The sequence below is a fragment of the Mastigoproctus giganteus genome, chromosome 11, assembly GCF_048544385.1.
Source record: "Mastigoproctus giganteus isolate SK-2022 chromosome 11, ASM4854438v1, whole genome shotgun sequence".
Lineage (NCBI taxonomy): Eukaryota > Metazoa > Arthropoda > Arachnida > Uropygi > Thelyphonidae > Mastigoproctus > Mastigoproctus giganteus.
In genome coordinates, this window is record NC_143585.1 from 8,625,156 (window position 1) to 8,639,817 (window position 14,662).

General features: G+C 39.8%; 1 protein-coding gene across 1 annotated transcript in view; it reads right to left on the bottom strand.

The window, feature by feature from the left end:
* Positions 1-5,617: 5,617 nt before the first annotated feature.
* Positions 5,618-14,662, bottom strand: part of LOC150077687 (alpha-tocopherol transfer protein-like) — a 46,057-nt gene continuing 37,012 nt past the window's right edge. The window contains exon 7 of the mRNA XM_090385468.1: positions 5,618-5,962. Coding sequence (XP_090241594.1) covers positions 5,783-5,962 — 180 coding nt within the window. The 3' untranslated portion in view covers positions 5,618-5,782. The remainder of the gene's footprint in view (positions 5,963-14,662) is intronic.

Sequence of the window (14,662 nt, forward strand, 5' to 3'; positions counted from 1 at the left end):
GACTTTTACTTGCCCATTCCATTTGCATGTAGAGGCTTTTGTCATAATCTTCACAATCACTTGGTCTGTAGATTACTCCTACTCGCATTATACCTTTGTTTCCAACTATCTCACACCATACCGATTCTATACTAGTGTGTGAAACGTTTGAATTCGGGAAGGCCATCGTCGCACTCAGGCTGCTTCTGATAAGAAGCATTACCCTTCCACCCCTTCTATCTAACCTATCCTTCCTAAATACATTATACAAGCCGTACTGAAACTCATCATCCCCAATTTCCGCGTGGCACCACGTCTCTGTAAGCCCTATTATGTCCGCGTTACTTGTTTTAACCAGCAGTTGGAACTCGCTCATTTTATTGACGACACTTCTAACGTTTCTGTATAAACAATTAAGATTTACTGTTCTTGTATATTTAAATTTCCAAACACAACCCTTGAAGTTTTTTAGGCTCTCTTCTCTGGCATTAGCTACCCGCTCACTTGAAACGTTTCTGCCTCCAGAACACCTAGATAATACGTCCAGTTGGGGTAACAGATAAGAACTCTTGAGGTATGTGGAAGAGTTACTTTGACCAATATTATCAGAACATAAGTTTAGTATCACATTTGATACTAAACTTACGTTTAAATCTCATATTGACCTGATTGTAAAGAAAATGAACTACTTGGACAATAAACGTGAAACAGACTACAACAACCGCACAATATTTAAGAACCACAGTGTATTCGGCCATTTTGTATGGCGGCGAATTGTGGGCGTCAGCCACCCCTGACCACATTAGGAGAATATATGCGAGTGAATTCTTGAACAACTGATAGTGCTTATGGGCAAACCATAAGCTCGCCTCCCTTAACAGTTAAGAACTACGCAGCTCTCTGAGCAGCTTAAACTGCAGCGTTTACCAGACATCATTGCCTGGAAACGATTAATTACCACAATCAAAATGATGACTGACACGTTATCATCACCATGCTTCTGGCAGCTTTGTAGTGCACATACTGTTATCTGCTTTAAGAGGCACAAAATCCTTGAGAATGAAGACCAATAGACTGAAGATCGCCGACAGGTTTATAACCGCCAGTGCGTTAGAATCAATTCAGTTCCTAACACGTATAGGAATTGACCTACTAAGGACCCTCATATAGGAAACAAACAAACAAACCTAAATATAGGAAACAAACCGCAGTGTGGTTCTCCGAGGCTACTGTTGCATCGTAGTTGTGTGAATTTCTGTCAACAACTGTGTATATGACCTCATAAAGCCGTTCCAAGAGAGGAGCAGCTCGATCGCCTGCAGCGGATCCAGTCGAGATAAACAGCCATAACTACAAAAGGATGATATGCTACCAGATTCACACGAAAGAGAGATTCTTTGGTTTATGCAGAATGTACGCAGCCTAAAAAACAAGCTTCATTGTCCCAGACTCTCCTATTGCTTGATGAGTTTGATGTCATCTGCCTTACAGAAACATGGTTAATAGACAGACAGATAGACAGCTTGATCTTACCCCTTTTAACACCCCTTACAAACACATTGGGAATCATAGGATTAACGGATGGGGTGGAGGTGTTGAAATCCTGTTCAACGATCGATTCCCGCCAAGAAGGTCACGAGTCAGGCAGTCTGCCTGACGCTGAGGAGTCCTCTTCACCAAATCCAATGCTGCCTGGTTTACATTCCTCCAGATCACAATGAAGGCTCCAGAGCTGATCTGCTCACGTGGTTAGCAAACAACTTAATGCTAAAATTCCAACTGTTATAGCAGGTGATTTTAATTTGCCACTGCCAAGGCACGGGGATGCCCTTGAAGGCCTTTAATCTTACACGGTTAGCGAAGCAACCAACTAGAGCGTGTCAAGCACTGGACCTAATCTTCCACAACTTGCAAGACATCAAACTTCTACCTAGAAACTTTCGATTCCAATCTGATCACTCGCCAATTGCATGTAAACTATCCTTACAGAGCAATTCCCTTGGGTTCCCTGAGGACTACTCCTCTGGATTGCCTAGGATAGCCTTCTCTACCAAATATCTGAAGCCAGAGATCATTCTCCAATGCTTGATTGGGTTTGACTGGGGGCGTCTTTATTTTGAGCCGTTGGAGGATGCCGTTATGCTCTTGTCCGAACAACTGAAGTTAATTGCAATACATGGTGCAGCCAGAATCACCAGGATTGGTAACAGGCCGAATTGGGGTTTTAATAAGGAAACTAAGACAGCTTTCATCAAGAAGCAGAATTAATACCGGAAATTGCAGAAAACCCAACTTCCCTCAGACCTTTCCATCTTTAAGAAAGAAAGAGCATGCTTCTTAAAAAAGAAAAGGCAGGTCCTTAACCAAGCTGTTCTCGATAGGTTGAAGAGTGGTAGAAGGATCCTTTTGCATCATTATCATCTAGACATTGACCAAAAGCTTTTTCAAGAATGGGCACAGTTCAGCTTACTGCAGGCAGATTTTCCTAATTCTGATTCCTCTCTCTCTCGCAGGAGGACTGGTTACCTAGGGCACACTTGACTGAAATAGAAATAACTAGACAGACCCTAATTTTTGTCATCAAAAAACTACCCAACAAAGCTACTGTAGGTCCGGATGGTTTCCCACATTTTATTATCAAAATTTTCAGACCATATATAGTTGACATTCTCCTTCACCTTTTCAGACGAATCCTGCAATCTACAATAGTTCCTTGAATTTGGAAAACTTACCATGTTAAGCCCATTCCAAAGATCAAGAAACCGAAAACTCCTAAAGACCTGCGACCAATCTCCATCAGTTGTTCTTTACTCATTTGTTCTCCATCAGTTGTTCTTTACTCCTTTCTACAAAGGAGACGACAACTACCAATCTTCTTGATACCCTCTTCAGAATTCAGCGCGCCCTTAACACCAAATCAGAGATTGATATCATATTCCTGGACATGAAATCGGCTTATGACAGAATACACCTCCAAGATCTTTTTACCATTCTGAAGCACTATTTCTGCCTGGCAGAAACCTTACTTCAAATTTTGAAGTCTATTTTACTTCCTAGACATCTGTCTGTGACCCACAATGGCTTTCAGATAACTATCGACGTCTGAAGAGGCATCCCGCAAGGAAGCGAACTGTCAGCTATCCTGTTTGCGGCAGTTTTAGAGTCTTTTCTAGCTCAGAATCCTAATTTTGTCTCTTACGTTAACGATCTGAAGTTCTACGTGATCTCAGATCATAATCATCAGATTCATGATATCAACCAACAAGCTTCTAGGCAGATATCGAACTTGGAAAATTATCTTGCCATAATTGGGCTACATCTGAGCCCTTCCAAATCAGCGCAACTGACGATTAGCATTAGAATTAGTAGAGGCATATGATGCAAGAAAGCAAGCTTATGCAGCATCGGCCAAAAAAAAAAAAAAAAAACACTCCCATTTCACCCCTCCGTTAGTTCGAAATACCTGTCCAGGTCGGCCTTAAATTTATTTAGGCTATCAACTTCCACAATAAAGGATGGAAGTCTGTTACACCAACCAACGACCAGCTGGCTAAAGGCAAATTTCATCTGTCTTTCCTCAATTTAAATTTATGCCCTCTCAGGTGATTATTCTGAGCAAGAGGAGGAATCCCATTAGCATTGAGCATGCTGAAACCATTCAAGGCTTTATACACCTCTATCAGATCACCTCGCAGGTGCCTAGTCTCCAGAAACTGTAATTTGCAAAACTTAAGCGTTTCTTCGTAAGAGCAACCCTTTGTTCCATTCACTAATCTTGTGGCCCTTCTCTGTACTCGTTCCAGCAGCTCTACATCCTTCTTGAAATGAGGCCTCCAGACCTGTATACAGTACTCTAGGTGTGGCTTGACCATTGCCTTATACAAGGGAATAATCACCTCCTTATCCCTGCTAGAAAAATTCCTGTATATCATTGATAAGACACCATGAGCTACTCTTGCAGCCCGTCTGCACTGCTCAGAGAACTTCACATCTATCTGCACAATTACCCCCAGGTCCTTTTCATTCTCTACCATTGTCAGTGGTAGAGAAAGATAACCAAGAAGAGAGTCAAAAATGATATCCAAATCTTTGTTAGCGGGGAACCGGTGCAAAATGTCATCTCTCATACTGACCTTGGCCTCACCTGGGATGTTGGGCTCACTTTATCAGGAAGATGCAGAAGACGTACCGGCTCTTTGGGCAGTGCGTTAAGAGCTCGTTGGTGTGCATCGGCCATCGCTGCTTGTTCGGCACATCCTGAGGTGTATTACTCCGATTACTCTTTATGCTTCAGAAATTTGGTCATCTGCCCCTGCCTCATACCTTCAGAAGTATCTCAGTTTAGAGTACTGGTTGCTTAGATGGATGAACTGGGTGGTAGACTACCCCCTAACTATCTCCAGATAGATCCTACAGGCAAATCTGGGCACCACTCCCTGCGGACATCTCATCATGACAAAAAATGTCCTCATGCTTGCACGGCTTATAACGAGGCTAATTGATGCTCCATCGGTATCCACATTAATCTCTGGCCCGAGGAGGGCAAGACGGGAGCACCCCGACTCCTGTCTCCCTCTGCGTCTTACGTTGATCCACCCTGATAGGTTCTGTGAAGACAAGCTCTACAGGAAGGAAATCCTCAAGAACTGCCACCAGATAATGAATCTATGATACTCACCTGTTCCTGGACATGAATGAATGTTCTTTTTTTTCTTTTTAAACTTGGCGATTTGTATTTGACAAAGACATTTTGTCTTCATGCAATTATATATTTTGTATATTACTGTATATTTTTTATATCATTGTATATTTTGTATATTTAATCGGGTAAATGACTCGGGTCGAGCACGCTTGTATTCTTGTTTATGGTACATGTGTTCTTCGCATCTCAGTCTGTAAGTATTCACACCCTTCTGGCACAGAGCCGTCTCGGGGTGACCCAAGGTTTCTTGGGAAATAAACTGATTTTAATAATAATAATAATATCTCGCACAAGTTGATTCAGTGGATGTGATGTTAAGATGAACTTTTGTATTGCAATTGCCAGGACTCTACACAGAAATGTAGTGATGAGTAATGCAGTTTATATTTCATCTTTTCGTGTATATTTAACCTTTCTTGTATATTTTAGACATTCTTTTATTCACATTTTATGGTAATCCCCTGGCATTTTCTGCCGTGAAGGGAATTTGTCACTTACCAATGTACACCTATATTTTAAATTTGGTAGTACAAATAAAAATGAAGTTTGATTATTATTTAGGAACATCAGTGTCCAAGGCCAGATTGCTCCACGTATAAATTTAAATGTATGTTTTTATGAATTTGAAATCAATTCCGGCCCTCTCGAAATTAACTATTACAGCACGTTATGAAAACGCTAGGAGATCATGGTGTATAAAGAGTTGTTATATTGAATTTATCGATGGACATCTCCACGAAGAAGAAGAACGTCTCGTTCAAAGGAATGATTAAAGCTAAATTCTCACCATTCGAACGAAGAATGTATTTATGTTCTGTCAGCAGATTATGTCCGAAAAAAAAAAGAGAAATACACTGACATTAAAAGGGTTGTTTAGAATTGGCTTTACTTTCTATACAGTATTTACTTAACTTATATTTAATTAATAGTGCTGTCTTTAAAAGAATAATAAACAAATACTATTCTGAAATTTATATAAACAACAGAAGGCGTCCGTAATGTTTGCTTTAAAGATATTCATCTCTTCGGTAGAATAAGGAGAAACAGAACATTTCTTTCTTAGCCCACACACAAGAAAACAAAACAGCCGCTAGAGAATAACTAGACTGCATTGAATGAGAATCCGTATTTGTAATCCTTCATGTGCTCAGGATGCCACTCTGCCACTTTGTCGTACACTGAGAGTTCTTTTAGAGGCCCCAGATGTCCATCGTACTCTCCAGGAAGAATTGATGGATCGAGGTATTCGTGAAGGGACTCCAAGGTATCGTGGAAGACGATCTGAAACAACACACCGGACAGTCAGTCCTCAAGTGTAACAATTACAATAGTAAAAAACATTGATTTATGTGCGAGGAGTCATTTAAGAAATTTATACCACAAAACCCATCATATAGAATCAAAAATCAAGAAATATGCAAATCGGATATATATAAATTATCTTTTCGATTTCTTTGGCCTTACCATGCCAAAGGTACCTTGGATGTGGGCATATGGGAAAGTAATGCGACGAATTTCTATTTGTTTAGGGTTATAAATAAATAGTAATCGTTTATTGTCAAAAATACAGGCAAGCCCATCACGGCTTTATAAACACGAGCCGGAATAAACATAATTCTCAGAAGCTAAAACAATAAATTAATTACAAATTGGATCTCAGTTTTCAGTTGAACTTGCAGCCACTATAAGGAGGAATTTTTCTGGCATTCATGAAGTGGTGAGCCTTCAGCAGTTTTTGATCAGGTTGGCTGTCCCTTTTCCGTAGGAATGTTTGTCACAATCAATTCGGAGTTCATTAATTAGTTGAAGTTCAGAGGTGAGGATTAGCCTGTCCACTTTTGAAGTCTGTTCAGTTTAGATGCGTACAATTGTCTCGTTATCCCGTTCTAACAGGATGGAGCTTCAGTGACTGATTGTGATGGTAGGAGAAACTGCCACTTCTGAGAGTAGTTTATATATATATATATATATATATATATATATATATATATATATATATATATATATATAAATTGTATAAAATATTGTAAGTACAAAGCGTGAAGGAGATTTTATTGAATTAGATCTAATGAATATACGGTATACACTGGGAGCGATATATGGTATGAAAAGGAGGGCGAAATGGACCGGAAATTAAAATAAAGATAAGAATTGAAAAAGCAACCAAGATGAAATAACATTGAGGTGTCCCTCACAATCTCATTGTCATCATCAGAGGTCATCCAGAAATTATGAAAAAGACAGCAATGTTCTTGCTTCTGTTTCCGACATGCTCTGTATGCTATGGTGCACGTGCATAGTAGCCACGTGTTACGAAGGCAAATTTAGATTTTGAATTTTGCGGTAAGATTATAAGATAATGTGCCAATAAAAGTGGTTATGATACGTAGTGCCTACAGATCATGGATGAACTTACAGAAGCAAGTGAAAAGAATTGCAAAAAATTGACAAAACGGGATAGACTGAAGTAAGGAATATCGGTATAGACAGGAAGAAGGGACTTATCGTTACTTTGTAAAACTGACCGAAAGACCAAGATGGCGGGGTGCCGGTATATTTATGTGTGGGTACGCTAGCGGCTCCTAGCGTTAGGTGTGTGGAAAAAAATTATTGTTATGGTGTCTGTATAGATTGAAATGAAATGAGTGGTGATAATGACTGTATGGATTGAAATGAAATGGGTGGTGATGATGAGCTTAGTTAAATACACGATGTACAAACTGCCCAGGATAGTTAAGAAATATAATAGTTTACAAAGTAGCAGTGAAAAGCAGCTAAACTTTGTTAAGGCGAAAAATAGATTGGGTAAAGTTAGAAAGTAGCGTCCCGCTATTGCGTTGGGTAGACTAATGGCTCACAGGACATAAGAAGTAGTGGCTAGTAAAGCAGAAAGATGAATGAGGTAGAGATCAGTAGTTGGGCTGGGGTAGTTCGGGGTTGGAAGCCCGTTCCTGTAGTTAGGACCCTGAACAAAGGTGTGGGAGTGCGTGCATCATGTATTTAAGGTCAGTTGTGTGAAAAATGTGGTAGGAATAAAATGAAACGAAAGTTAGAATTAAATATGATTACAATATATACATGTTTAATACACTGTGTTAGGCCAATTGGTGGGTACAAGTTTTCTAGACTGTAAGACACGACAGAGGCCTAGTGTATTGTATATACACTATATACATACTTGATGTGTATGGGATTTGTTATTAATTAAAGATAATGCTGTTTATTTTAATGTCCCTTAATTTTTTATGCTTTCAGATGTTAAGGGCCTTGCAGAAGTGGTAGCGAAGATATGTTTTAGGAAAATGGTTGTTAATTAGTTTTTTGTATAGCATCTTTTGATGTTGTCGATAGTTATTTCCTTATCGCTGCAGATGGTTGCTATTCTGATGCGTTGCGCTAGTATAACGTTGGCATGGACTCCTCTAGAAATATTGGAAAGCCACTGTGTGAGGTTGACTATATTAAAATTGAATGCATCACGTTTGTTGTACAGGTTGATGGCAGCTTTGTTGTTTATTTATGTAATTTCACGATCTAGGAAATGGCTGTAGTATAATTGTTGTTTGTTTTCTTCTAGTTTGAATTCATTGGGGTATAAGTGTCCATAATCCTTGTTGAAATTAGGGCAGCTAATAACTATGAGGTCATCTATATATATCTGTAGAGGTTAAGTTCCTGTGGAAATGAGTTTTCTAACCAATATAGATATAGGTTAGCTATTATGCATGAAGCAGGACTACCCATGGGTGTTCCCTTCGTTTGTTAATAGACTGTTTTGCCGTCGTATACTTGGAGATAAACAAGTTCAATAGGTTGTTCCAGTAATTGGTATTGCAAGTTACATTCTCTTTATATTTTGCTTATATATCTTTGAGTACTGTTTTTAGTTTGGTTTGGTTAATACTTGTAAATAAGCTGTGGAAGTCAAAAGTTTGTATACTGGTAACATTATTATTCTGAAAGGATTTTAATACTGGTGGGTTGTTGCCTATGATACTGCTGTTATGTATGATGTTTAACAGAGGTGCAGTAGCTGTTCAAGTGTTTTTCCCAGTTTGTGTACATAACTATTCTTGCAAGATGTTATAAATCTGAATCCTATGGGTTTTTTTGTGGAATTTTAGAATGAAGTATATATAAGGTAAGCTATAATTGTTAATAATCAGTTTTAACAGTATTATCTTTAATTAATAACAAAAAACCCATACACATCAAGTATGTAAATAGTGTAAATACAATACACTAGGCCTCTATGGTGTCTTACAGTCTAGAAAACTTGTACCCACCAATTGGCCTAACACAGTGCATTAAACATGTATATATTGTAATCATATTTAATTCTAACTTTCGTTTCATTATATTCCTACCACATTTTTCACACAACTGACCTTAAATACATGATGTACGCGCTCCCACACCTTTGTTCAGGGTCCTAACTATAGGAACAGGCTTGCAACCCCGAACTACCCCAGCCGAACTGCTTATCTCTACTTCATTCATCTTTCTGCTTTACTAGCCACTACTTCTTATGTCCTGTGAGCCATTAGTCTACCGAACGCAATAGCGGGACGCTACTTTTTAACTTTACCCAATCTATTTTTCCTCTTAACAAAGTTTAACTGCTTTTCACTGCTACTTTGTAAACTGTTATATTTCTCAACTGTCCTGGGCAGTTTGTACATCATGTATTTAATCAAGCTCATCATCACCACCCATTTCATTTCAATCCATACAGTCATCATCACCACTCATTTCATTTCAATCTATACAGACACAATAACAATATTTTTTTTCCACACCTAACTCTAGGAGCCGCTAGAGTACCCACACATAAATATACCGGCACCCCGCCATCTTGGTCTTTCGGTCAGTTTTACAAAGTAACGATAAGTCCCTTCTTCCTGTCTATACCGATATTCCTTACTTCAGTCTATCCAGTTTTGTCATTTTTTTGCAAATCTTTTCACTTGCTTCTGTAAGTTCATCCATGATCTGTATGCACTACGTATCATAACCACTTTTATTGGCACATTATCTTATAATCGTACAGCAAAATTCAAAATCTAAATTTGCCTTCTTAACACGTGGCTACTATACACGTCCACCATAGCATACAGAGCACATCGGAAACAGAAGCAAGAACATTGCTGTCTTTTTCATAATTTCGGTGGATGACCTCTGATGATGGCAATGAGATTGTGAGGGACACCTCAATGTTATTTCATCTTGGTCGCTTTTTCAATTCTTATCTTTATTTTAATTTCCTGTCCATTTAGCCCTCCTTTTCATACCATATATCGCTCCCAGTGTATACCGTATATTCATTAGGTCTAATTCAATAAAAGCTCCTTCACGCTTTCTACTTACAATATTTTATACATACATTTTTTTTTATATATATACACACGTTATGGCTGTAGGGTACGTTTTGCTAATGCAGTGTCCATGATCCATAAGTTATGTTATCTTCTTTTTAGTACAGGCACATTCCCCCTATATTAATTAGCTTCTCAATACCATTATTCTTGATATATATATATATATATATATATATATATATATATATATATATATATAATATAATATATATATATATAATATATATATATAATATAATATAAATATATACACTGCTATTACTATCATCAATATATAAAATATATTGATGATAGTAATAGCAGTGTGCTGCTACAGCAGGACCTAGAAAATTTGGGCAGATTGGTTGAGAAGTGGCAACTGAAGTTTAACATTCACAAACGCAAAGTACTTTATATGGGTAGAAATATCCCAAGAGAAACGTACCAACTATTTGGTACTACATTTAGGGTGGTAGAAAATGAAAAAGACCTGGAAGCAGTAGCGTAGCTACCATGTAGGCAGGCAAGGAAATTGCCTCCGGGCCCGGGCCCTTTAGGGGTCCGGCGTCTTTGGTTGTTTCCTGTTTTTGCAATTTTCATTAATTAAGTAGGGCTCAAACATGTTCTTTGCCTCCGGGCCCGAAAAAGAGTAGCTATGCTAATGCCTGGAAGTGATTGTGCAGCCAGATATGAAGTTTTCTGAGCGATGCAGACAGGCTGCCAGAGCAGGCCATGGAGTTTTGTCAATGATTAGCATTAGCATTAGCATTAGTAGAGGCATATTATGCAAGAAAGCAAGCTTATGTGCAGCATCAGCCAAAACAACACTTCCATTTCACCCCTTCGTTCGTTCGAAATACCTGTCCAGCCGAGCCTTAAATTTATTTAGGCTATCAACGTCCACAACAAGGGATGTAAGTCTATTCCACCAACCAACTACCCGTTGGCTAAAGGCAAACTTCCGCACATCTATCCTACATCTGTCTTTCCAACAATCGACCGAGTGGTGAGAGTTACATCTATATTTGCCTCCCATAGTGTGCTGGAGAAAGTTGATGGTTGATTAGGTCTGTTCAGAACTGCTCGATTACTGTTTGAGATGTAATCCTCCAGGCGCTGACCATTTCTTGCACCCCCATGGTCTGGTCTTTCACTGTGCCAAGCAGGGGATCTGCAGTTGGCGTCCATTCCTACTATGAGTTTGGCATTCCGCATTTGTAGTTGGATATTTTGCAAATATCTTGTCACGGGCAATATATCTTCTCCCGGACGGGCATATATAGAGGTGACATAAAATTCCCCTAACGGTGAGGCTACATGGGCACATACGGCCCAGTTTGTACATAGGTCTGAGATCTTGGTTACAGTGAGGTCAAGATTCCGGACAGCGATGGCAGCCCACGGGTTGTCTCCATCGACTTGTACGATCTTGTAACATCATGTATTTAATCAATGTAGGGGGTAACATTTCACTTATTTGTTGTAGGTGTAGAGCTCCTGTAGCATTAGTATGTCATAAGTTTCTTCCGTGGCTTTTTAGCCATTTGTGCGGCAACAGCCTTAGATCTCTGAGCATTGTGCTGTGCGAATTTAATCTTTGTTTGATTATAGTGATTCCTGTTATTCCCCATAGTCGGTTCTGTTTGGTTGTGCACTGTTAGCCTTTATGTAGATTGGACACTTATTATCCCGTAGTGAGTGATCAAATGGTAGCTTCGTTTCTTTACAATTCACACAAATTGCAGGTTCTGCTTTCCTGGGGCAGAATGCGAATTCATGTCCGATGTCCGCACAATGGCCACAGGTAGGCTGTGTTTGTTTACAGGTGTGGGTCGTGTGACCAAAGCGGCAGCACCTGTAGCATTTGGGAACAGCCACGTTCTCACGAAAACGGTGGCTGCCCCAGTTTATATAGATTCTTGATTGTTGGCTCAAAGATTTCCAGGCCGCTGCTGAGAGCTCTATGATCCAATTTATGGCATTTCCGTTTCTGGATTTAGTTTTATGTTTGGGCATAACGTGTTGCCCTGATTCTTCCTCCATGAGTGTCTGCTTCAAGTTTTTGCAGTTATATTTCCTCTGTTAATTCTTCTGGGGTTGTAAGGAGCGACTCCGTAGCCAGGTGGGCAGGAGCAGCAGTACGTAGCACACGCTTCTTGATTAGACTGGGGTTCGAGCCCGTGCCCGCCAAATATGGAGGATGCGGAAAGGTCAGGGAATGACCACCGCATATCCCCGGAGCAATATGGCCTTAGTTGCTAATGCTCCTAAAAACCAAAACAACAACAACTTCTGGGGTTGTCTCTTGGTCTACATCAAATACAATGATGCTTGGCCCTTCCGTCTAGGAGGCTCTGCTAAGAGTCCCAGCGTTGAAATTTTGGGGTTGTTAATTATACTTTTTATGTCCTCCGCAGTTTCAGTCTCAATTAAGACTCCGACGTTTCTTGTTTTCCGAATAGATCTAATCTTAGTATGCTTAAAGTCACCCTTCAGCTTTTCTACTATTGTTTGTTTTACTTCTTCACTGGTCTTGTGTGTTTCTGTAAAGACTGGCTTTAGTACAACTAGGTGCTGTTTTGGTATGAGGGTTTTCCTCTGGGCTGTTGTGGTTCGGTTTGTAATAGTGTTTTCATTTGGCTTGTTTAGGTTGGTTTTCAGCGATTGGGAATAGGTAGGGACGCGCTGTAGCATTTCCTTTGCCCTACTGTTTTGATAAACTTGAAGTTTGGCTAAAGCAACCTCTTTTTCAAAGTTGGTCTGGACTATGATTGTCTCCATTTTCATCCATAATCCCACTGTTTCCCCCCCCGGAGTTCAGTCGTAATCCTGTTATGTTGATCTTTAAATAGGCTTTCTAAGGTAGTCCTTAGAATAAGAGATTGCTCCAGTGCAGTGCCGTCAGGCAGTCTGGGGTCCAGTGGGGTTTCTTGTTTTTCCTGCCCTTTTTCTGTCACATTTTCTTGTTGGGAGATAGTCTGCTCCGTTTGGTCTTTGTTCTCGCTTTTGCAGCTGGTTTTCATCTCCGATCTGGGAGCTGTGGATTGCTTGCCCTTTCTCTTCGCTGTGGATGCTGTTAGAGTACCGTCCAGATCTTCGTTATTCTCTATAAGTATTGGGTCATCGTTATTTATAACCTTTTTCAGAGGCGTACTTGGATTTTTCGATTTTACGGCCAGGCCCGGATTATCGGGATTGTTTCGGTTTATCGGTTCCATATTTTCCCGGTATGAAGAGTTCTGAAGGGCAGATACTGAATTGCTTAGCTGCAGGAGTACAATGCTTAGTTCAGATTCTGTTTTATGCTTGTTGACCCAGAGCTTGCCGGGTGCGGAGGAAACAATCTAAAAATAGCACCGGAAAAGAGCAGCTCCGTCCTTCTTAGAGGAAAACTTAAATTAAACAGGTCGCCACAAATCAAAATAGAATGTACCACTGTCAGGCTAACCAACCAGATAAAGTACCTAGGGATAATTATAGATAGCAATCTCTCATTTAAACCCCATCTGAATTACCTCAGGAAGAAAATACGCAAATACACAGGATTCATACTAAGAATAACGCGAAAGTACTGGGTAGTAAACAAGAGGACCCTTTCCTTATATTATAAAGCCTTATTTATACCGACAATTATCTACGGCTCACCCGTATGGATGACGAAGACCAGCACAACAACAAATAGGAAAATATTAGAAACAATACAACGGAACATACAATACTACTAACCATCAGTGGGCAAGCAGTACAACTAGTACGGCGGCGCTTCAGGTCAATGCTGGTGCATTGCCCCTTGACTTAGAGGTAGTAAGAACTGGATTAATGTATTATTACAAAAAGGCAATACCAATCACAACTAACGGCTTAACCCTCAAAGTTACCAATGATTGGAACTAGGAGCAAAAAACAATTGATGCACACCTAACTCACATTTGGCAGACAAGGAGGAATGACACCACCAAAGGAGCAATGACACACAAATTTCTTTCCCTAGGGAAAAAAATGTACCCAAAAGCACCAGCATGTATCTATCCGGGCCTTAACACTACCTACTTATTAACAGGCCATGGCCCGTTCAAAGATAAACTGAACACAATAGGCATAATAGAAGACAGGAATTGCCCATATGGAGAACCAGAGACTTGGAGTCACGTCATGCATGACTGCGAAAACTATGAAGATATAAGAGCGAGTCTTATTGTAAGAATTCAGTATAACCCGATCCACCAAGAGTCCCGACTATTGGACACTCAAGAAGAGTACACAGCACTACTTCGCAATACAATTATTCACAAGAAGGAAAACAATTATTGCAATGCAAACTGTTCCTCGGGAGGACAATAACATCATGTCATGGTGTTATGTCATGGACGAACTAAAAATAAAGGAGAGACTCAGAAGAGTCAAAGCTAGAGCAAAAGAATAAAATCTCAACATGAAGAAATAGACGCCATTTGAGCCTGAAAAGACCTGCGCAGGTCTACTCCTCCTGGGAGAGACCAAAGCAAGAATCCTGCGGGCCGACCACCTCGGACTTGATACAAACGCGCCACAACGATGGAGTTCCTGAAAATGATAAAAATTGGAATGACATCAGAACTAGGATGCCATTTGGCTACCAAATTTC